This window comes from Odontesthes bonariensis, chromosome 18 (genome assembly GCF_027942865.1).
Source record: "Odontesthes bonariensis isolate fOdoBon6 chromosome 18, fOdoBon6.hap1, whole genome shotgun sequence".
Taxonomy (NCBI): domain Eukaryota; kingdom Metazoa; phylum Chordata; class Actinopteri; order Atheriniformes; family Atherinopsidae; genus Odontesthes; species Odontesthes bonariensis.
Window position 1 is genome coordinate 7,731,977 of NC_134523.1, and position 20,616 is coordinate 7,752,592.

Here is a 20,616-nt window from a genome sequence, read left to right on the forward strand (position 1 = left end):
GAAAAAGCCACTACATATTGATTAACTTTAAGGAGACAAAGACACGGTGAGTAACTACAAAGATGTAAATACAACAAACTACAAACTAAATAAAGCAAAAATGACTACAAAGGTATGCTTAAAAACTATAAAGAGACAAAACAGCCACACAGAACTACAGGGACAAAAGAACTACCACCAACCACTAGCTAAGAAATGAAACAACTACAATTCACAGAGAACTGTAAAGACACAAAGGAATTTATGAAGAATAACTACAAGACGAAAGAACAGCTGCACAATCACTAAAAAGTGACAAATCAACTATAAACAGACGCAGCTACTAAAACAACCACAAACGGTAGGACCACAAAGACAGACGTACACAGGGTAACAACAAAAAGACATAACAACCACAGTAATACAAAACTACAAAGAGAGGTGTAGTGTAGTGTAGCGTGTGCTCCTCTGTACAAGGGATGGATGGGGCCTGTTCTGTGCTGCAGGAGGTGTCCGGCACAACGTGTTCAAAGATAACACAAATGATAAAGCGTCTTTGAAAAGCACGTTTATTCAGTTTAACATTTTCCAGAGGTTTGCTTTTGAGAAACAAATGTCTGACCACAGCTCATAGTTCACACTGCTGAAAAAAGTAAAGAAGAAAAGGATTCTGCAGATAAAAAAAAAAATAATAATAATAATAAAAAAAAAAAACTATAGAAAAATAAAGATGAACACCCAAATACAGTAATATGTGGTTGAAAATGTGCTTTCCCTCTTTAGTGATGGCGAGGGTTTGGTGGCTGTGTAGAGTGGCAGTGCTGTATTACAGTACCTGTGGTGAACGGGCCCAACTGTTGCTTATATTCTCATCTTATTCTTACATAAGTGCCAAATGAAGTGGGTGGATGGCTATTAAAGCTACAATGGAATTAAAAACGAGGTGTGATTCTTAAAATTGCATGTTCAGAAATATTTCGGCCAATTAAAAGGACACAAAAACACCTTTAGGAACATAATTACAAAAGCCAATATGCTTTCTGTGTGAACTAAAATTTCTTCTATAAATATTCATTGTTTTGCTGAATACATTCCATTTTAAAAGCTCAGCACCTTAGTAAATAATCATTTGACATTTGTTTGCAAAATAACCACTGACAATTAAAAAAGGTGGTGGATCATCAGTATGCCCAATATCAAAGTCTTTGTAAAGTATAAAACGCCAATATATATAGATATATACATATAAATATATACAGAGCAATCAATCCATCAGAGAGCGTTATAATGCAATGGGGCATCTGTTTCAACAAACCTGAAATACTTTTCTTGGGATATTCTCCTACAAAGTCCAATTCAAATATGTATTGCACCTCGGCCACTGTGATGGAACATTAGAAATGCATGGGATATACTCCAAATAGGACTGTGTGAGCAAGGAACAAAGATATGAGAGATGGAGGCAATGCAGAACAACAACTGTGTTTTCTTTTGCAACATTTGGACAAAGAAAGTTACCAAAAAAGAAGCAAGAACGAGGGTGGGAAAAGAGACGGAGGCCAGAATTAATCAGGGAGACGAAAACAAAGATTGTAATTCTTGTCACCTCCCTTGGGTTTGTTGGAAACGGCACAAAAGGAATAAAATATAGTTAGAAAAAGAGGCTTGGAACAAAAAAAAAGAGACAATAATATAGCAATGAATTGGCATTCAAGGGGGAAAAGAAAAATGCAATGAAAATTTGCTGCTTGTGTGTTTTTGCAGGCCTCAGTTCCAGCGGGGCACTTAGAAAGAAACTGCATTTTTTTCTCAGATCTGTTAAAAAAAAATTTTTTTTTTAAATCTATGCAGCTCAATTTACTCAACAACAATGGCAGCTTTTGTTTTCCATCTGTGTGTTCTGGTTTAATAGCATCGTCTTTGGTTTTCTTGCTTCCCCTTATACTGTAGTCTCTTTGCTCCAGTCCCCCTGCCCTTCTAGCCCTCTACCAGGGGCCCTTGACAGGGGGGCCCTTGGGGCTGTAGTCTACTTGGTGGCTCATACAATCCCCAGGATTACACCGGCCCTCTTTACCCTTTGACCCAGGCTGTCCAGGAGAGCCCGGGATCCCAGGAACACCCTGTTGGCCAACAGGACCAGGGGGTCCCATTTTTCCATAGCCCTGGGGGCCTGGAACACCTGTTGGGGACACACACACACAGATTTACTTCATAATTTTAATTAGCATATTTGATCAAGCATATTGACAAATCCTTTAACCTGTGGTCAACATGTATTTTCAGCAAATCAAGTGTCAAGTAATGAATCCATTTAAAAAAATCTCTTTAAATGATTACTTCAGGATAAAGTACTGTTAGGACACATCTATCTTCAAAGCATCAAAATACAATTTTCTCAATAAACTGTTTAGTCTACAAAATGCTAGAAAATAGTGTGTGTTTTTTTATATTAATTATTATAATGATCATAATCATTAATTAAAAGGATTATTAAAACATGAATCTCCCCCTAAAAGTTTAACGTCTCTGACATTTCTCTCTGCTCTGGCTCTTAACCTGACAAAGATGATATCTATGACACCATAAATATAAAACAGAAATAATCTTCCAGCTGATAATTAGATGATGTACAGTTAAAGACGACAAGTTATGAAAACATGCAGGCTTTGGTCTCAGAAAAGTCATCCTCGAAGCTGATTCCATTTTTTTTTTCTTTTTCTTTTCAGTGTACACACATTTCTCACTAATGGAAAACCCAAAAAACAGGTTTCTATTGACAGGTTTCTATTGTTTAATGCTTTGAGACTGAAACATCTTATTTACTTAGGTATTCTGGCCTTTCTCTTTGTACACGTTTAAATTAACTGGCAGCAGTGGCAGCTTCAGTTCTTCTTCATTTGAGCTAAACTAGATTGGATCGGAAGCATCAGTGCATAGCTGTTTAAGGTCTCTCTAAAGGAGACATTACTGGTAAATGATCCACATTTACATAGCACCTTTTAATCTTATCTAGGTCCTATAAAGCACTTTTTTTCCTGCAATTACACAATGGAGGAGTTCAGTGTATTGCCCATGGGCATTTTGACATGTGGAGAAGCTTTGAATCAAACCACTGATCATCCAGTTGGAAGACCACTCCATCACCTTAGCCACAGCCGGCCTTGGATTCAGTTCCGAACTCTGGAATATTCTGGGACTTTCCAAAGCCACTCCTGCTTTCCTGGCAGTAAGCTATGGATTCATTGTATTTTATATAACCATTATTTAACCAGGAAATGAAAACTCTTCAGATTTAAAATCGTAATTCCAAGAGTGTCTTGGCCAAGACAGGAATCAGCTCAAGTCAGCAATAAACACAACGGTATGCATACATTGAAGATATACAAAATATATATATATGTAGATATCATAAAAGGGAACTATAAAACACAAGTTAACACGACTAAACTTCAAGGCACCAAAACCTGAGAAAATTTAACACCTCAGTTATCACAAGCCAAATGGGGGCAGAATGGTCGAACACAGCATTTAGCATGTCTGCCTCTACTATGTTTCAAATTGGTTTAGTGAAACCAGCTCCCAAAGATTTGAGTGAATTTGACATTTATTCCAAGCAGAGGGAGCAGCACTTAAAGGCTTTTATTCTAAATTCAGTACAGACATTGGGGACGGAAAATAGGAGTAGTTTGTTGGAACGAAGACATGGTTCTGGTATTTTTTTTTTTTTTTTATATATAAGGATACAAGCCCATAAAGTAAGTTGGAGCAGACCTTGAATAGTTTTATAAATCAAAATATGCAAATGTTTGAGTCTTCAGGAGGTCAAAGAAGACGATCCAACCTGACCATACATTGTGCAGTGGTGTGTAAGTGATTTAAGGTTTGTGATGAACCTCAATGCTCCATGCTAGATGGTATCCAGAACATTTAAGCATTGCAATGATGCATATAAATAACATCACCATAACTGTTTGTAGTTGGAATATGACTCAGATGGTCCTGAATAGTGAAAATTGGGGGATGATTTAGGAGTGTCAATCCTGCATTTGAGAATTTGAGTTCATAATCTTTGTTGGCGTTCAAAACATTCTAAATCACACAAAGTTTGCTGGACAGTGTTGAAAGCTTGCTGGATTTCATTCACGGTGACAGTTGGCTTGTTGGTTACCTATATGACAAATATCTTTTGTCCCCATATTTTCTGACTTTCTTTTGAAATAGCTTGTGTTTCAGAATTGAAGAGCTGTGCTTTTGGCCATTTTAAATGGTGCAGAAAGTTTCTTGCATCCCTCCTTAGATCTGTGCCCAAATGCAATCTTATAAGCCTACAAACAATCCCCTCAATCTCATGATTTAGTTTTCACTTCAACACCCTAACTTTGGACAGAGCCAAGGTGGCCGTTTCCCTCTGCCACCAACCTTCATGCTAAGCTAACCTTATTAGCTGTTGGCCGTAGCTTCCAATTTGTAATTAATGGCAAAAAATAAAATTATTTTCCGCAATAAGGAGTTTCTTTTACTCAGAAACACGACTTCAAACTTATGAAAATACTGTTCAGCACCACAAAACAGGCACAAAATGTATGATTTTAATCATTAGCAATTAGATCAAGTGATTTCAACACACCACTTCAGAAAACATGTAAAATAAGCATACATCAATTAGAATAATCTTTAATCAATGATGGTATTACTACATTAGTTGTAATGGGAACATGAATGAAACGAGCCATCGATCATTTGAACACAGTTGCTTTTTTAACCCAAATTAAATAAACCGCTTGAAGTGACGGCAGCAGCTAGTTTGCTAAGTTAGCCAATGCTATCTGAACTCTGTGTAAGGGTTTGTGGTTATGTTGATTTGGCTGGAATGAATTAAATTGGCAATTACAATTAAGACAAACTGTAAACTTTGACAAATCAATTGAATTATACCGACATTTCACTAATTAACAACAACTTTAATAACAATACAATAGTAAAAATTACACTAATGATGCATCAGGTGTACCTTGTAATTGTGCTTAAAGAACTTTGAATATTTATTGGAAGTTGTTGAATATGTACATATTTTTACTAAAATGTGAAAGGAGAAGGAATTATGTGTTAGAATTATGTTTGAATGCCACATGAGTTGTTGTTTTGTATTGCTAACAATTAACTCCAATTAGCTTAAATCTTATCAAGTATAATTTTTCATTACAATCCACTTACAACCAAACATCTACGGTACAACTTACTGATTCATGAACCAATAAGATACATTACCTGGAGCTCCAGGAGGTCCTACATCTCCCATCTCTCCGACACCTTTGTCACCTTTTGGTCCTTGTGGTCCCCGTGGTCCTACAGAAAGAGAACAACACATTCTAACATATAGAGTTTAAGTGACTAAACAATGATTCTTAGCTTTAATGTGATAAGTAAAAGGTTAACCTTGGAGCCCTAGCCCTCCTGGTCGTCCTTGTCTGCCGATCTGTCCCGGGAGTCCCGGAGCACCTGGGTTGCCAGGATTACCCGGAGTACCATCTTTCCCTGGGGGCCCAGGCCGGCCTGGAGATGCCGCCATCTCCACTGGCATCTGCATGCGAGACATGTAGTAGCCCATTCTCTCTGGGGAGAGGAAACACAATAATAAAGGTGTTTTCCACAGAGGCAAGAGCAGTGCTGTCCCAAAGGACCAACTACATCATTTTTTAAAAAGAATCGAGTGAAGGGAAAATACTGCTTCAGGCTATATGCACAGTAAATATTCACAGAACCATATGTCCTCACCATCAAAGATCTTGATGACTTGTTGGCGAATGAAGTTCTTGATGTCGTCGTAATTGACAACGGCCTATTTAAGAAAAGAGCGACAAAGAGGAAAAACAAACGACGAAACATTATTCGGGTAGATAATTAAAAAATTCATTATTTACAAGAGCAGATGGAGCTGCTGAGCGCCTGTTGCCACCGTGCTTACATCTTTGCCCCATGAGCTGAATATGGATTTGGAGCTCAATTGAAATTAAATACATAATAATAAACAAATAAAAAGTAAATAAATATATAAACAAAATAAGTGTCGTAAGAGGAATTAAAGTGGTGTGTCTCACATCATTTCCTGGTGACCCGGGAGTGCCAGGGAGCCCAGCTGGGCCAGATGAGCCTGGGCTTCCTCTTTCCCCTCTGGGTCCTGCTGGGCCCATCATGGGTTGGGCATCCTTGGAATGATATCCTCCACCACCCGGGGGACCTGGTCTACCTCTCTCTCCTGGAGAACCCCTCTGACCAGGGGCCCCTGGCTCTCCCTGGAACACAAAACACACAAGTCAGGGCGGTGGCTACAAGAAAGTATCAGTTCCTTTGAAGATGTTATCTCTTCTAAGAGCTATTTTGGATGTTTGTTGAAGACATTACTTGTTCAGTAGTCTATATTTTCATTAAAAAGTTTGAAAGATGCACTGCGGGGAATACACCGATATCAATTCGATGGTCTTATGCTAAAATGGAAATAGGCGTTAAAGTTTGGAATAAACATCTATTACTTGTTTTCCCACTTTGGTCGTAGCTAAGTAGTAGAGCTTGGATATTAAAATTCTGTTCATTATATTATTCATGTATTTTTCAAAACCTAATTATTTTGCCAATTTAGGAAGCAAACACTATAAAGATATTACAAAATGGATATTGGAGAAGAATCGAGCCTTTTCAGACAGCTTTTGCCAACATCTCTATCGCTCTCCACACAGCAGCGCTCACCATTCAGCAGGAGCGTAAATGCACTTAAAAACAGCCGTGCTACATTAGCGACAGTGATTTATCGAGGACAAAGCAACCCATAATGGACGTCTAATGTTTACACGTCACTGACAGACAAGCGGCTGCTGAAATAGAGAGGAGTGAGAAGAATAGAGGAGTCAGTTCTTGTCTTTCTTCTCTGTTCTGTGCGGCTAAAACCCTGACAATGCTGTCCTGTCAGCGTGACAAATAGCCTCATCTAGCATCTCCCCTCATGCTCAATAGCATTATCCTAGAGGCAGAGGAATAACTCTATTGCTGTACTGTAAGCCTCTGTCTGAGGAGAGATCCAACAGGCTCTATAGTTATAGAGGGATAGCAGGCGGCCGGCTGCCAGTTTGTGGAGAAGTGAGGCAAAGAAGAAAATGGGTTCGGTCCCTTGGCTGGGTCAGAGGGTTAGTGAACTGATGACTGTGTTAAGCGTGGGTGCTGAGCGGGCAGAAATGGGCAGTGGGGGGGGAGTGGCGTGCTCAGCACCATGGTCTACCAACATAACTCTCCCTGGCTTATAGGGAACAGAGAAGGGGTGAATCTCGCTGCGCTCAGATAATCTGTAGAGGCGATGGATGGTTGATGCTCTGCTACACGCACATAAGTTAAGACCATGCTGAATCGGCTCTTACCTTTTGACCTGGCTGCCCATTGTCCCCTGGTAGACCTGACGCTCCCTGTCAAAACAAGGAAAGAAACAGCCATCAAGGAATGAAATATGAAGTATTGTCAAAGTTATCATGTTCTTATCATTCTTAACACAGTATCTACTTAACGTGCCGTGATGTTTTGGTTGCTAAAATGTAGACGAGTAGCCAAAGACATGAAATTTATCGTTCCATGTGAGAAAGAAAAAACACTCAGAAAACCCGCTTTAGTAACAATGACATTCAATCTGACACTGCTGAACACTGGCTAAAAGTCACTGATTCCAGCAGGAATAATTGGGGATTAACACCCCCCCACCCCCCCAAGAAAAGCACTGTCCTCACCCAAAGTGTCACTGAAGACATCGCAACACATTCTTGAATTAAAACAGCTAAATAGTCCAAACACTGCTAAATGAATGGCAATAATTGAAATTTTAACAGTGCATGACCCTTAGACACACCGACTCAAAAACTGTCCACAGTCGAAGTGACCTCAGGTATCTACTACTTCACAGCAGTATGAGAAGACCTGTGGTCAGCATTCTATGTGAGGTGACAGTGAGAATGTTACCACAGTGCAAACCAGGCAGATGAAAACCCTCTGAAATCTAAATCACTGAGTTTAGTTCTATCTCACACTTGAAAAAATTTTGCCAATGTTGCTCGCCGATGTCCCAGTTTCAGCTAACACCGACAGCAAAATTTCTGGTGGCGTGGCAGAAAATCTGCACTACTTGGTGAAAAACAAAACCTCTGCTTCCATCAAATCATCTGTACAGTAGCCGGTAGTGTTAGCTGCTGCAGTATTTCTGGAAAAATGTTAGCAATGACAGTAGGCTTGTGTGTTTTCACTGAAGCCTAGCGTATAGCCTAGCTGCTAACATGCTTTCACTTTTTGTGTGAAGAGTGAGAATGTACATTTTCCAGGTCTTTATTTCCACTCCTGAAACTCAAAACACGTTAACCAACTACAGTTCCAGGTATTCTGGAACTTAGACTCTAGAGACTGATTATAAGTAATCTAATGGCCTCCGTAGCTTACATTGTTGTGTTCCTCTACCGTTTTTACCTTCTACAACTTTAGAAGGTAAAAACTTTTTCATGCAACTTTTTCATGGAACTTTCTTAAATGTGCAGGCTTGGCTGGGACTATTGTAATTGTTTGACGCATATTTATAATGAAAAATCTACTATTTGTTATTTCTAAATTTAAGGATTGCAAAGTAAAAAGAATTTGTTTCTGATTAATCATGATGAACGATACAGAGTCATCATGGTTAGAATTTGAATGCCTGACAGCCCTAAAACATTCATATCACCAAATAAATCTCACACCATGACACTTCAAAGGGGACAAACACCATCCCCACACATTACTCACATCTTTACCAGCAGAACCATCATTGCCAGGCTCGCCCTAAAAGTCAAAGCAGGAGAAATATATATAAATACAAGTGAGACATATTGACATATTGACTCAGTTTTGTGGGTACATTTTGAACTTGACACAAGTTGAAAACAACTAACCATAGCTCCTGGATGCCCAGGTGGTCCCGGAGGTCCACCCATCCCTGGCAGACCTCTCTCCCCAGATTGGCCTTTATCCCCTGGTATACCCTAGAAAGTGCAGGTGAAAAGTTACAGAAGAAGTTTTCTTCTTTTTTTTCAACATTTGGCAGCTGGAGAGAATTTTAAATGTGTCCTGATTCACCTTCACTGATGCTCACACACACACTCTGCAGCCTATAATCCATTATTGTAGGCCTTCCCAGAGACTCTTTAAATTAAGATTCCACAGCTTTATCTCTGGCCATCTATTTTTATTTATTTTTTTCAGATTGTGAAGCCGCTCTAATTATTTCCTCTAATTATAATTAACGGTTATACTGTTTGTTGTCCTGAGCATTCAATTGTTTATCTTTCTCTGACTTTTTCCTCAAGCTCCGGAGCAACACCGCATTTCCCCCAATGGGATTATTTAAAGTTCAGTTACTCGAATTTCATCTTTCAAGTTTTGCTTGATAAACAAATGGAGATGAAGACGTAGGTTCTCGCTTACCACGCCTGATGGACCAGGGGGCCCTGGAGGTCCTGCTGGCCCCGAGGAACCCTGATTGGGAAAGTAAACACATTATTCAAGTTCCATTTGCTAAAATACTACAAAATTAACAAATTAGAAATGTCTACGTTTAAATGGGAAGGGCACTTACAATTTGGCCTGGAGGTCCAGGTCGTCCGAGGGCTCCTGGGGTTCCGGGATCACCCTGGAGACATTAAAGACTGAGCTTTAGATTCCAATAAGGCTGCACTGAGTTTGGTGTATGCAGACTCTTTGAGGCTTGTATGCACAGATTACAGATGTGCTCTCCGTGATTAGATCATTTGGTTGTAAAGAGGGAAAACACTCACGTCGTGTCCCTGCCTGCCGGGTGGTCCCATTGGGCCTGCAGGTCCAGCATCTCCCTGGAGAAATGAGAGAGCGCAGAGAGAACTGTCATAGAAGAAGCATGAGAAGAAAGCAGGCCCATAACAAGCAATTAAACCAGACTTTTGTCATAATCATCAGTTTGATAAAGAATAATTAGGCCTAATGCACAAACAAGAGGCAGCAATCGGAACTACATAGACAGAAAGACACGGTGTGATGGTAAACAGTGAGTCCTTGGCTAACCTTCGGTCCGGGAAAGCCAACGTGGCCAGTTTTCCCTTTGAATCCCTGGGGAAAGACATCAAAGAGAATGGGATTGAGACAGTATAAAAATTCACAAAGTCGAGGCTGCCAAAAGAAGAGGCAGACTGCCTTTGAAATCCTGAACACCTGCTCTCGGGTGGAACACAATCTGAGATCCAGAGAGCAAGAGAGAGACGTAAGAAGACAATGAAAGGGAGGACGAGAGGCAGCCACTCGTGTCTTCACTGAAGCTTACTACAGCGCGCCCTCATCACCACCTGTGTCGATATGTGATACAGAAAGTTGGGAAAATCTAAGGAGACGATGGGGAGCTTTGAAGTTTTAAATGGGTTCGCTTCACCGGTGACATCTACAACATTAACAAGACTCAGTAATGACTGCACATATTAATGCAGAGCAGCAGGAAGGGTGAGGCGAGCGAAATATCAACGGTTACACTCCGTGATCATTTCCTTTCAGAGCTCATATGGGTTAGGAGCTCAGACCATCTCTGAATGAATATTGATTTCATATCCCAGCGAACAAACCATCCTTTCCCATCCTTCTCCTAATGAGGTCCTCGTTATGAAACAGGGTTAATCATGCAGGCTGCTTTGCATACAAGCGTGCTAATTGTGACACCAAAAGTAAATAATGGCAGTACAATGGCAAGGCACTGTATAAAAGTTCTGCCTCACAATTTGGATTTAAAGAAACACGCGTGCCAAATGAAAAAAAAAATAGACTTTTCAGTAGTATATTAAGGGCATGCCAAGAAGAATATGAATCTCTGAGCCCAGTTTGGTGGAGATTCATTAAACACTTATTGAGACAAATTTTGTCAAACTGATAAATGTGAATCTAAACGGAAGGTCAAGTTCATCTTCTGGGGACTATAAATGTGCCAAACTAATAGCTGTTCATCTGTTTTTTTGCTGCCACAAAGCCACAGCCTACATTCTCCCAGTGATGCCGGGGTGGAAGTCAGAGGATGACCAGTGTACTCAAGAGTCATCCTCTGGGGATCATGAATACATGTACAGCAAAAAACAGTTTAACCATAGTTTCTCGAAAAGAACTCTGACTAATATAACTTGTGAGGCTGATCATATTGTCAACAGCCTAGCAGTCAGTCTCTGGGCATTGGTTCCTGTTTTCTGGTCCTGTAAAATACAATCACCTTGTTTTATTGTACTCTGAAATGTGAGGGCAAACTAACTTTACGGTGCTTTGAACACATTGTCAGCAGTTGTTGGCTAACGTGGGTGACTCAGCAGCACATGGGCTCATACCTCACACCACAAAATCATTTCTCTCTGATGGAGATGAATTCTCCTCGTGCATGACTTTTCCTGGTCTTTCTGTTTTCCGTCGGGCTCATAATTACGAGGCCGTGGTCTGACACGTGCGTTTGCATTTTCGATCTCCTCGTGTCAAAACTCATGTATTGCGTGGATCCTTATTTCCAATTGTTGAACTTGTGTTCCTACACTTTCGGTCAGGCTGCGAACGTCCAAGTTTCTCTCTAAATCTACACTTTTATATAATGCAACGGTGTACCCATACATACATTCTGTTAGAGATAACCTACACTGAAGATTGAAAGGATCAAAGTAATCCATATTAATTCAGAAAAACAATGTATTTCTCGTTAAAATATGAAGCATATTTCTTCATGTCTAATTCATGTTGTTTTCTACGCTGGGTGTTTAGAGGAATCGGGTTAGGTAATTGTTAGAGGTGATACTCACTGGGATTCCTCGAAGTCCTGCTGGGCCAGATGGGCCTGTCTCTCCCTGATAATAAAATCGTAGACAATGTCAAAAGATCAACCGCTAAATGCATGTCTTTGAGCTAAAATACACTGTGTATATGGATTTTCTGCAGGTGCGTGGGCACACTGTGTGCGAGTTACCCGCAGCCCTGGCTTCCCATCCTTTCCATCAATTCCCTCAATGCCGGGGGGGCCCTTTCAATGCAAGCATGAGAAAGGTGCAGATAAGCACTCAAAATAGCATACATTTCATCAATAGGTCACAGTGCTTTAAACTTGGAAAATAGAGTGGGGAAAAGAAATTATACTTATATGCGTATATATATACCATCAATCCTGGGGAACCAGGTGAGCCAGGGGGTCCAGATGACCCCTGGGAGCCTTGGAGGCCGTCAGTACCCTATAAAAACACACATTTCAGTCCAGTACAGGAGGATTTTAAATGCAAAGAATGTTTGAAATTCTACAATCTGGTTTTTGCTTTGTTTTTGTCACTTACTTTTTCACCTTTGAGCCCAAGAAGGCCTTCCCTTCCAGGTTTGCCAGCGGGACCAGGGGCACCCTAAGATTATCGCAACATTAAGAATATTATGAAAAGTTGCTGCAACAATTAAAGGGACAAAAATAAAAGCAGTAATGGGTTAGAACATTTACATACTGGTGGTCCTGGGAAACCTGGCTGTCCTTGGAAACCCTTGAATTAAAAAGATTTAATGAACATTTTTGTTCCGTTTATCTCTGATTGTTACCAATTTTACCTTTTTTAAAAAAAAAAAAAATGTATGTATGTAAATGCGCAGCCTGTGTTACACATACCTGGTCACCTTTGGGGCCATCAGGCCCTCCTGGTCCCGTCTCTCCTTTAACGCCCTGCAGACACAGGACACACTCTCTAAGTTATTACAAATGGTCGGACTCAAAATGTACTCCAAAGGCAAATTTAAGAAACACTGACCGGTGAGCCAGCCTGTCCTTTATACCCAGGGTTACCGGGAGGTCCCTGCAGAAGGGAAGAAAAAGTAAGTCAGTAATATAAAACACAAGCTGCGTGTTGGATTTGTATCACACTGCTGGTGCTGCGGCTTTTACCGATTCTCCTTTCTGTCCGCTGCCTCCTGGACTGCCACGCTCGCCCTTCAGTCCCTGACAAATTCACAAGAGCAGTGAATCAGGGTGAGTGTGTAACCCCGTGGAAGCTGTCAGGATGCTGTTATTCTCTTATCTTTTATAATGAGGCCGGAACTTACAGGCAGTCCAGGTGGACCCATGGTTCCCGGATACCCAGCCGTCCCCGGAGGGCCCTGAGGTAAAGATCATACAATCAATCAACCAAGGAAGCCAATTATTTTCAAACACGTTATAATTTTCCAGGGAAGCTGATTGTCAGATGCGCACCTGTTCACCCTTCAATCCTGAAAGGCCGGGTGACCCCCGCTCACCCTGCTGACCCTGAGGATGACAGCCGTGAGGACAGATTGGAAAATGAAGGAGAGGATGTGACATGTATGTCTGTGACAAGTTAAGTCAATAGCAGAAATGGCAAACAGCTCACTGGTGTGGGACTGCATTCATTTGTCCTCTGTGAGGCAAAACCCAGCGCAGGCTGCTAGTTCCCACAGACGATAATGATCATTTTAAATGTTCATCCCTTCTTTTTCATAATCTTCCGCCCTGTTGCAAAGTCAGTTGTAAATTTCACTAAATCCCTATTCATTTTCTATTCCACAAACTACATGGAAAAAAAATAAAAAATCAGAAAGAAATAAACCAAGAAAATAAACCATATGTGAGCAAAAAAAGGTGCACCAAAAAGCTGTATTACAATCTGTCTGTCACACAGTAAAATGAACTCTGAATGCTATTTTGATGTAAATATTAATATGCACTTTTAGTAGGAGCTGTTGCTTAGCAACAGCTCCAGTACTATAGTCAAAGACAGATGAGAACTGGAGGAACAGATAAGAGAGAGAAGTTTTTCAGAAATGACAATATAAGAAAGAAACAAGGACGCAATGTTCTTCTTTTTTTTTTTTAAATGATCCGAACTGCTGAAAATGGGCCGTATGATAATGCGAAGGATATTTTAATAATAAATTGAGAAACTTGTGACATCAAAGTTTCACTAGTAATATTGGTTCTTTGAGAGTGTTTTTCAGGGGTTGTATTTCACGAAAAGCTTACTGATCATTGTGAGGAGAAGATAACTGATAGCTGCTTATTGTGAGCAACCGCGTCACCACTGAATACGAGGGACACATTTGGCAGCAGGGTTGTACTCGTCTCCCTCTCCCTCACAAACACCGCACAGGCCAAACGCCTGCTATGAAGGGCTACTACGCTGCAAATAGATTCCATTTAGCGATCACACGGCTAAACTATTTAGCACCTCCATTCTCCTAAAACAATAAATCTGTGGGAGGGGGGAGGCGGGCTCTGTCTGCGCAGCCATCACACTCTCCATCTCTTTGACGGGCGAATAATTGAACAAGTGGAGAAACAGACAACCAGATCGTTTCCTCATCAGAAATAACTTTCATTAAAAATGGCACGCAGAGGCAGGGAGATGGAGAGATAGCAAAGATGGAATAATCAAGGGCGACTCGATTTAGGAATGAGATGATCGAAGTTTGGCAGGGAAAGACAAGATTAATCAAGATTTCCATTTCATGCTGCTCCGTGCCTCTCTTTTGAAAGAAACAAAACAAAGCAAAAGAGAGCTTTTACGCCATACAGATTTCAATTTGAAACCGAAAAGCATTTGAAGAATAAGATCTTAAAGATTAAGGTTTGTATTTTTAAGAGTATTTCCCATAAAACTGTGTGTAGTCAAGGTTTTAGGCTTGAATTCCAAAGATTAAAGTTACATTTGTGCAAATGTTTCTCCTTTTTCCGCTCCATTAATCACGCTTCCGTGACACAGTATAATGTGACTTGTTGGAACGTGGTGATTACAATACAATGAATACTACCACTACATTCAGGTGGATTTTATTTCTTATAATGGGCTATTATTACTCTTAATGTACCTGAATGAAGTGTGAATATGTGTGTGCAACTTACAGGTAAACCAGATGGGCCCTGAGGCCCCGGAAAACCAGGGGGTCCCTGTGAACAGAAAGTAAAAGGAAGACTTTAAAACACCTGAGACAAGCTGAGCCATCTGTGGAAAAGAAAGTCCACACCTCCGATAAAAGGTCTTAATTTGTTTCCGATAATTAAGAGAGCATCGCAACACAGAGACGATGTGTGTTGTGGGAGTCTAAGACGTTAGTGTTTTGAACCACGCTGTACGAGATCCTTCACTACACCAGCAGGGGGCTCTGCGAAGCTATGGGAAGTGGCAGACATGTACTCCGGTTGTGTCAAGTCACTTCAAATGTAAGCTTTGAGACAAAAACGCAGCAGTTCTGTCCTAAAATTTAAAAAAAAAAAAAAAAAAAAAAAAAAAATGACTCTTTTCTATCACAGAAGTTCTTGTCAAACTCATTTAAGGCAGTGATTACAATGCACTCCAAACATATTTTGTAAAAAAAAAAAAAAAAATACATTTATCAGAGTGGTAGGTTGGTCTTGAATTTCTCGAAGATTTCCCATTATGGACACTGTCGGCAAATCCAGTAGATGGAGTTTTCAGAACATCACAGCTACCAAGTGTTACAACTATAAAGCAAATTGTGTCTTTCACAAGAAAAAAAAGTGAACTTGTATCTCCGTTATACAATGAGATTTCTGGGAAGACATATGTTGCCTCATGTTCCAGTTTAAAATGAACCCGTACCAAGCTTCCTGGTGTTCCAGGGGTCCCTCTTTCTCCTGGCATACCCTGAGGTAAAGATAAAGGAGGGAGAAGATGTAATCTAATCTCCGTTAAGGCTGTTTGGATATGCATATTTAAACAAAGGCAGGCACATGCAGAGGGAAACTCACTGATTCCCCTCTGATTCCTGGGGATCCAGGATTTCCTGGCATTCCAGGAGCTCCTGCACAGGATCGATCGACCTGTGAATCAAAAAAACAAAACAAAACAAGGATGCATGGGTGTCTGTGCAACTATGCGCGAGTATGAATGCATATCTTTAATATGGTGTGGATTTCAACTGACCACTGGTTGCGTGGCCTGTTCTGTCTGCAGTCTCTCCAAACACTGAAAGCAGATACGTTATCAGAGGAATGCCTTACTGTCACACTTTGAAAAAATAAAAAATCACATCAAGCCATGCACACTTGAACACAATACAAAATGATGGACTGTCATTTTGCATTAATCAAAGCAGAACAATAAAGAGACTGCACTATAAGTGACGCAGCATTGGATTCTGAGCCTGGAGAATCATGCAGTGAGACTGAAGATATTTCAACAAGAAACTCTAAGTTCTCCCTCCACGTCTTACTTTGTCACAGTTGTCCAAGGGGATTGCGCCAGGCTTGCCCTGGTCTCCTTTCTCACCCTTGGCACCAGCCATGCCTGGCACCCCTGGTAACCCCAGGGAACAGTCTCCTTCACATTCCTCCTGTGTCATACACATCGAAACATGCACAGATATGACCATGTGCATGTGTATACAGAAGCATGCCGACACAGTTGTCATGCCGAACTCTGGAAAAGCAAAAAGCACGATCGCAAATCCCCCTTTACCTAAAAATGCACCGTTTTAATGTTATTTACTTACATCTTTGTATGTTCCAGTAGCGTCTTGAGGCAGTTGGTCCGGTCTGGGGTGGATCTACAGGGGAAAATGTTAATTTAGTTAATACTTATTTAAGAATTGATGCCACCAGAACCGTTAGGAGAAACACGTTATCAAACTCAATTCATCCATGTTTGAAAAACCACAAAGTTACGCTGTGGCTCTCTCCAAATGCTGTAACGCTCAGCCACCACATACTTTAAAAATCACATTAGAACAATCTCATTTCCTTAAGTTTAGTGTAACATATGTATATATATATATATATATATATATATATATATTGAAATGGACAGGTGTTTTGAGATTTTTAAGGGAAATAGTTTCATCTTTCGCACACAATCAAGAAAAAAAGTTCAAAGTAACTCGAAGTAATTGCCCAAACTCGCGATCTGATCCGATCTGGCTTTACGAAATGCTCCCAAATAAATGGCAACCTGTAAAAATGTACAGTTCACCAACGGTAGCAAACCTTTCTCAATGCAGGCATTCTGACATGCAAAAGTTATTAGGTACAACTGGTATTACACAGGTATTACTGTATTTTTGATGATTTACACTGTATACTGCCACTGATGATGGCTCTTTTCCATTTATGCCTGAGAGGGAAACAACTGTTTTGATCTGTATTGCCAATTTGCTGTTCAACTACCACTTCACAGAGTTAATTGGAACCACATGCTAGATGTTCACCTCATCACCGAAAAGCTGTGTTATCAGAAAATCTGGTGCAAATTAACATAACATTTCCAAAAAGAAAATGTGTCTGTGTAGGAATCAGCACAAAATGTCAATGCCACCTGACTTTGACTAAACCAAGACGAGAATCCAGATGAGAACGGAGTTCTTCTGGTTCATTAACCCAGTCCTGAGTTGTTGTCCCTTTTCTTTTTCACTGCGTTACAGTTCACACTAGCCGAGAAGTGGGATACTCTGAACAGGTCAGCCATCAGTCGCAGGACTGGCACAGTGAGAGATCCAACCATCTACACTCATAGTTAATCAAGCTAACCTGCATGCGTTGGACTGTGGGAGGAAGCTCCATGAAGAACACCCCATAATATGTTTTTAAAAAAAGGCAACGGAAGCTGTGTTATTAGGCTGGGGTTCACGGTCTATACCAGGAACGTGACAGGAGGCCACACTTAGAGATGGAGGAGCAGAATACTGTTCACTCTAAGTTCTGCAAAAAAACAAACAAACAAAAAAAACATAGCATATTTTCTACGACAGTCGGCTCCATAAAAAATGCTGATAAAGTCTGTCAGAATCACATGGCCTGTTTCCAACATCTTTATAGACCCATTTGACCTTTTGAAACTATAGCTACTATAGCTATTAACTAGGAAGGCAATTTTATGCTGCACGCTATTAGCTGTTGTACGAGCTGCAATGAGGCCTTGTGCATTAGCGGATCCTGCTCAAAAAGAACCTTTTCTTTAATTATACGCCACTGCGCAGTCTTGCTCTGCCGCACTCTGTAAAGAGCTTACTTAGTGGTACCTCAGGGCAGCGGCTGTTATGTTTTAAAGACAAATCAGCTTGTGAGCATCCCGGGAGCCAAGCTGTTACTTTCAGCGAGATAATACCTGCAGAACCGTGGGAGGGGGGGGGGGAGCTAATGGGATTTAAGAAAGAAAAAAAAAATTCAAAAAAGCTAAATCCGGACATATGCATTTCTGTGAGTGTATGGAGGACAGAGAGTGCCAACAAAACCCCTGCAAGCAATTCAATAATAGGTTTGAAGTTAAGTGGCAACCCAGAGAAATTCCTGAAAATGCCATTCCTTCCTCCCATGGATGCGAATCTCCATTTTAGTGTACAGATTATAGCTGTGTGCAGTTATTTTAACAGCAAAAGTGCTGCTAAATGGGCAACCAATCGACTCTTCTCTTCAGAGAGTTTCTATCACATTAGTCTCCCTTTTCACCCCAAAAAACTACGACTTTTGCTGAAGGTGAAATTCCCCTTTAAGTGTTGGCTGGAGATCAGCATTGATGTTCCCTTAATGAAATTACACCATAAACATATTTGTAAGAAACAAAAAAGAAAAGAAAAAAAATGCATTCACAACACACTCACTTTTTTCCCCTTTTGATGGCTTTGTATTTACTGTAAAATACTTACGTTATTGCCCAGGAACACATAATCCCGTCTGATATTGCAAACACACCAGAGGATGGATAATGACAGGCTACATCGCAGAATATGAACGGCCTCTGTGACATGCAGGCATATAAAGTCCTTTGTCTGTATTGACATAGGCTTGATTCATTTTGTGCGTCTTTTCTTTGCAGAGAAAAGAGCATTCACTAAAAAGAACAAAAACAGCAATAGCGTTCAAACTCAGGAAAACAAGAATTTTAGAAACTCAAACATACGATATAATTGTAAAACGATTTATGAGAATAGGGGATCTAAACCACTTCAATTATGACAGAAAACATCGATTTTAGAGAAAAGTCTTTTACAGATCACACCATTGTATTTGTTCCATGCATATGATAATTAGAGACCTAAAGACATGGGCGTGTAGGACCATCTTGTTTTATAATTCCATTTTCGAAACACATGGACACTTATTTTTTTTCCTTTTCTTTTGTGCTTCAGCATCATTCATACATTAGACCCCACAGTAGATAAGAGCCGCCTCTCCTCCTTTTCTCTCTAATATTACTTACGATGTTTCCAGGCAAACCCGGTTTCCCCGGTATCCCGTCGCTTCCAGGGATACCCTGAAAGAAGGAACTGAGGTTGAACTTGTTTGTTGCTAATTGAGGGGTAGCCACTCCCATCTCCACCAATGGTTAAGGCAAAGTCAAAGGGCCTGGGTCAAAATGATGAAACTGTTTCCTCTACTGCCATGTCTTACGGAACTTAAAAAAAAAAAAAAAAAAAAAAAAAGCCTTGAAACCCTAAGAAATTTTTATTAATCTGATTGCCAAGACAGCATGTTAGCATTGAAAACTATGCTGTGTTCGTAAATCAACACCAATGCACCCTTTCCAAAGACATGGCCTCCTCAATCCATTCACTAGTTCTGATGCCTCACTTTGACTCTTGCAACATAGAATATCACTTTATTTGAAGGTCTGTTTAATTCTGTTTAAAACTTTACCAATTCATTCAATTCACACTTTAAATAATCACTGCATCGGTTTGTGGACTTTCTCATTTAAAGCCAGACCTTCAAATAACTGTTCATGTCTTGGCTGACATTCGGAAAGCTTGCTCGGTTGCTTCCCACGCGGGTTAAAGCTTAAAGCACCAGATGGGTTAGTGCGTTTTATCAACTCGATTTGCTCCTTAACCTATTTATGTCCAAGCTTTAGCACAAATACTTTGTGTATTGTCAGTCCATTTCCTACATGCACTTTATGGACTTTACTCACCCTGAGGGATGCAAAGCATGTTAAAGCTTTTTTTCATGTACCCAAAGGCCCAAGCTGAAAGCTTACAACATACCGTGCTGCCAGAAAGTTAACAGGCCCTTCAAGTTTCTATTTTTTATGTTTCAAACTCATCTTAACATGGACTCAAAATGTTCTCATCAGACCACACACCATACCCCACAATCACAAAGCAAAGTATAGGTTTTTCGAGTGTTTATTAATTAAACTTAAAAGATAAAAAAAAATTAAAAATCCCTTTTACACGGATATACCAAAGTTTTATTTATGATTCCCCCTTTCTCGTATCCTCACGATGTTTCTACAACACAACTCGAGCTTGCTTGTACCTTCATTTATTCATGGGAAATAATTGAGAAGACACACATCTACCGCCAAGAAAATACAGTAGAGAAGCTGTGGGAAAACTCCATAAAAGCCCAAGAGTGATCCAGCCAGAGTCTGGACGTGAACCAAAGACCACATCCCTGGAAAGACCTAAGACAGGCGAGGAGAGACACTCCTTGTTAAACCAAGGCTTCTTGAGGGATAATCCAAAGCTCCTCCTTGGATGTTGGCTGCCTTTTCAGTCCAGTTGTGTCATCAGCATACCTTTTCTCCCAGTTTCCCTTTCTTAAGAAAGGCTTCTTGACAGAGGAGACCATTTCTGATGAGGCTTCTGTGAACAGTA

The 20,616-nt window shown here is 40.4% G+C and overlaps 1 protein-coding gene across 4 annotated transcripts in view; it reads right to left on the reverse strand.

Moving 5' to 3' along the window:
• Positions 1–532: 532 nt before the first annotated feature.
• Positions 533–20,616, reverse strand: part of col16a1 (collagen, type XVI, alpha 1) — a 79,940-nt gene continuing 59,856 nt past the window's right edge. For 3 of the 4 annotated variants that reach the window (XM_075450483.1, XM_075450486.1, XM_075450484.1), the window contains 29 exons: positions 19,218–19,271; positions 16,519–16,572; positions 16,240–16,359; positions 15,951–15,992; positions 15,776–15,847; positions 15,627–15,671; positions 14,909–14,953; positions 13,244–13,297; positions 13,096–13,149; positions 12,938–12,991; positions 12,804–12,848; positions 12,665–12,718; positions 12,507–12,542; positions 12,348–12,410; positions 12,177–12,248; positions 11,990–12,043; positions 11,826–11,870; positions 10,075–10,119; positions 9,813–9,866; positions 9,614–9,667; positions 9,463–9,513; positions 8,931–9,020; positions 8,785–8,820; positions 7,386–7,430; positions 6,078–6,272; positions 5,755–5,818; positions 5,416–5,592; positions 5,248–5,325; positions 533–2,158 (listed from right to left, as the gene is read on the reverse strand). In XM_075450483.1, the coding sequence (XP_075306598.1) occupies positions 1,965–2,158; positions 5,248–5,325; positions 5,416–5,592; positions 5,755–5,818; positions 6,078–6,272; positions 7,386–7,430; positions 8,785–8,820; positions 8,931–9,020; positions 9,463–9,513; positions 9,614–9,667; positions 9,813–9,866; positions 10,075–10,119; positions 11,826–11,870; positions 11,990–12,043; positions 12,177–12,248; positions 12,348–12,410; positions 12,507–12,542; positions 12,665–12,718; positions 12,804–12,848; positions 12,938–12,991; positions 13,096–13,149; positions 13,244–13,297; positions 14,909–14,953; positions 15,627–15,671; positions 15,776–15,847; positions 15,951–15,992; positions 16,240–16,359; positions 16,519–16,572; positions 19,218–19,271 (2,046 nt within the window). In that variant the 3' untranslated portion in view covers positions 533–1,964. The remainder of the gene's footprint in view (positions 2,159–5,247; positions 5,326–5,415; positions 5,593–5,754; positions 5,819–6,077; positions 6,273–7,385; positions 7,431–8,784; positions 8,821–8,930; positions 9,021–9,462; positions 9,514–9,613; positions 9,668–9,812; positions 9,867–10,074; positions 10,120–11,825; positions 11,871–11,989; positions 12,044–12,176; positions 12,249–12,347; positions 12,411–12,506; positions 12,543–12,664; positions 12,719–12,803; positions 12,849–12,937; positions 12,992–13,095; positions 13,150–13,243; positions 13,298–14,908; positions 14,954–15,626; positions 15,672–15,775; positions 15,848–15,950; positions 15,993–16,239; positions 16,360–16,518; positions 16,573–19,217; positions 19,272–20,616) is intronic. The other variant, XM_075450485.1, reaches the window with a different exon arrangement.